General features: G+C 40.3%; 1 protein-coding gene across 2 annotated transcripts; it reads left to right on the top strand.

Annotated features, from left to right (window-relative positions):
- Window positions 1-687: 687 nt before the first annotated feature.
- Window positions 688-3532, top strand: LOC121737727. 2 transcript variants are annotated; one of them, XM_042129413.1, is made up of 3 exons: window positions 688-813; window positions 2212-2421; window positions 3336-3532. In XM_042129413.1, the coding sequence occupies exons 2-3, from the start codon at window positions 2242-2244 to the stop codon at window positions 3459-3461; spliced, it is 306 nt and encodes a 101-aa protein (XP_041985347.1). In that variant the 5' UTR covers window positions 688-813; window positions 2212-2241; the 3' UTR covers window positions 3462-3532. The 2 variants fall into 2 exon arrangements, with proteins under 2 accessions (XP_041985347.1, XP_041985349.1); XM_042129415.1 differs by lacking the exon at window positions 688-813 and adding an exon at window positions 1351-1454.

Here is a 3532-nt window from a genome sequence, read left to right on the forward strand (position 1 = left end):
GTATTGACAGAAACGTTGTGAAAGATCGAGCAAAATTTTGTCTATGCTGGTGCTGCACTCTAGCGTTAAATTACAGTAATAATATATTCTATTGTTGAGTTTTTTACAGCAAACAGTGACGGAATGATTTAGATTATTCTTTTTGCCGATCGATACCCTAATTGTAATTTATATAATCAACCAAAGGGAAAAGTTTGGCAGTTGGCTCTATAAGAGTGTGAGATAGAACGACGGCGAAAAACATCTTATTGTAGTTTTTTTCGAACTTCTTTAGGGCTCTAACTTACGCACAAAAGGCAATCATCTAGTTTTTTTTTATTATGAAATAAGGGGCAAACGAGCAAACGGGTTACCTAATGGAAAGCAACTTTCGTCGCCCATGGACACTCGCAGCATCGGAAGAGCTGCATATGCGTTGCCGGCCTTTTAAGAGGGAATAGGGTAATAGGAGAGGGTAGGGAAGGGAAGGGAATAGGGGAGGGTAGGAAAGGGAATAGGGTAGGGGATTGGGCCTCCGGTAAACTCACTCACTCGGCGCAACACAGCGCAAGCGCTGTTTCACGCCGGTTTTCTGTGACAACGTGGTATTTATCCGGTCGAGCCGGCCCACTCGTGCCGAAGCATGGCTCTCCCACGTATATATATTATAATATTATAAATACATCATACAATATGGAGGTGTATCAGTAGATACGCTATCTAATCGGGCCGGCAAATAAAATCTTGCAGTCTACATTTTGCATCGACGACGACTGTATAAGAAGGTGTTATCAGTTATTAAACAACGATTAATATGCTCAATCATTGTTCGAGGTAAGGGAAATTCCTAATAAGCTAAACAATTTTCTTTTAAGGGGGCGACTAACCCAAAATTTTCGATTTTATAATTCGTTTTTATATTTGAAAATAGACCCCGAATTGTTTCATTTTCTAAAATTAGATACTACATTAGATTTCCAAGAATTCGATTTGAGCAAAAACACAATATCTTAAAATTTTCTCGATAGAAAAAAATCACAAAGGTGCATCTAATTTTCACGAATTTTTCATTTATTGCCATAACCGTGCATTGAACTAAGATAATATTTTAACACATTGTATAAAGTTCTATCATTGAGAAACCGACCTAGCGGATTTTTATAATGTTGTATATTTATCGAGTTATTGAGAAAAAACTAATTTAACGATGAATCCACGTCGTCCTTTTTCACCTGGCATATGAAAGACAGGCGTGAGTGTGAAGAGAGAAGGACGATGTTTGATTTTTTGGGTTAGTCGCCCTCTTAAGAAGCTAGAATACTACTAGAAGTGACAATAAATTGGTTTTTGAGTTCCGAGTGCAGATTTCTGATATTACTTATGTGTAAAGTGAAAAAGTGCATTTAACAGAGTTACGTTTTTAAAAGGTCAAAGCAATATTTGGGACCCTTATTTAACAAGAATTACATTTCAAAGTGCAACATCAGACTGCCTATAGTAGGTTTTTGGATCGAGACACAAAATAAGGCACTTTAAACAATAATATAAAGTCCTCACTAATAAAAATCATATAATATACTTACTGTCTTTGTCTGATACTAATATAATAAACTCCCTCACCGGTTTCATTGAAACCGATCCAGTTACGCAGAAGTATTCTTATAGTGCCCAAGTGTGTGCGCAGTACACAAGAGCACTCTCTATTCCTTTACTCTCATAACCCAGTGGGACGGAGGACCGACACGACTGCCGAGAGATCAGGCGCAGGACCGACTTTTTACATTCTCATCCGACGCATGGATCACCTTGTCAGACAATCAGGTGATTAGCCTGCATTGTCCTAAGCTAACTTGTCTGATAAGTTAGAATGATAGACTAGGACAAAACGTCTGTATGCAGTCTGGATCTTTTTATTAGCTAGATGTTTATGTTTAAACAAATGGACTCAATTTTTACCCAATTATTAATGCCAATAAATAAATTTAAAAAAAAAGTGTCAATAAGGCTCCGTTTCCACCAGAGCTGAGCGGAGCTGTGTTGCGACTTGCGAGGAATGTGTTTTTGAGAACCAATAGCATCGCCGCGCTGAGCGATGTCATGGCAAAGTCATGTCATTGAAGCGATTCTATTGGTTTTCAAAAACACATTCCTCGCAACACAGCTCCGCTCAGCTCTGGTGGAAAGGCAGCCTTATTGGGTGTGTTTCATCTTGTACACATTTCAACTTTTCAGATGATCAACTCTTTCAACTAGCTATACAAAATGGCTAAGTTCATAAAGTCGATCTTCCACACGGGTGAGAGGAAGTATAAACATGATGATGAGGACAAAACGGAGGCCTCCCCTCCTCTTGACGATAGGAGAAAGCTGTCAATATCCCGGTCTGGTAGATTGAAAGCGAATAAGAAGAGGCAGACGTTGTCTTTGGATGTGTATGGGCAAGTGAGTATACTGCCTTATGCTAAGTACTCACATACGGTTTTGCTCGATCGAGCAACAACGTCGAGCAAAACCCGCGGCTCGGGATTTCGTCCACACATTCAGCATTGCTCGATAGTTTTATTCTAAATCGATATATTTAATTCCATCGAGCCGGCTCGATGCGAGCCTTCGAGCTGTGAGTTTTGCGGTCCACACAGTAAGTATTACTCGATTTGGAGTCAAACTATCGAGCAAAACCGCATGTGAGTACTTAGGAGGAATTAGTGATTAATTTAATTAAGATTTGGATATATTATGTTCAAACAATTTATATCAAACTTTTCGTGAAATTTAAGTTATTTTTATCTGAGAAGTCATTGTGAATTGGCCGTTAGAGTCAAATTAGACTGATTTTATTTACTCTAGCTAGGGGATTATCCTAAGGGCAAACCCACACGTACCACAACCACACCACATCACAACGACAAAATGCCGTCAAGCAGTGGTTACGTGTGAATGGTCTCGCTGCAGCTTTTTGTAGTTGCGCTGTGGTACCGACAAAATGCCGACGTGGTTGCGTTGTCGCCAGTGGTTGCGATGTGGTTACGTACGAAAGTCAATGAAACTGAGGGGGGGAAGAGCGCGGGCGGTGCGCGCACTGTCATTGCATCGACGCGACGCAACGTTGTGGTTGCGATGTGGTCGGTATCACAGAAGTGGTCGACAACGACTGCAAAATGTGGTACTCGTGAATGGTCCAGTTCATTTACAATACGAAATATATACCCGACCACGTGGTGTGGTTGTGGTACGTGTGGGTTGGCCCTAAAATTAAAAGTAGTCTACAAAACTAACCATTGTATTTTGGGAGCCTCTGGAACTGGATTAGAGTCTAGATCGAAGTTTCATATCATTTCAATATTGTATGTTTGCAGGAAGAAAATACAGATTCCAAATGCGACAAAAGCAAGAGTGAGAAGGACGGTAAAGAGGGACAGAGTCAGGAGACGACGCCGGAAGAGGAAATAGACCACGCCTTCGAGATTATCGACAAATCATAGCGTTTACTGAGCTGTAAGTGTGAATGTTTGGGATATCATAGCTATTTAGTATTTATGAACACATCAATCCC

The sequence above is a fragment of the Aricia agestis genome, chromosome 21 (assembly GCF_905147365.1).
Source record: "Aricia agestis chromosome 21, ilAriAges1.1, whole genome shotgun sequence".
NCBI lineage: Eukaryota > Metazoa > Arthropoda > Insecta > Lepidoptera > Lycaenidae > Aricia > Aricia agestis.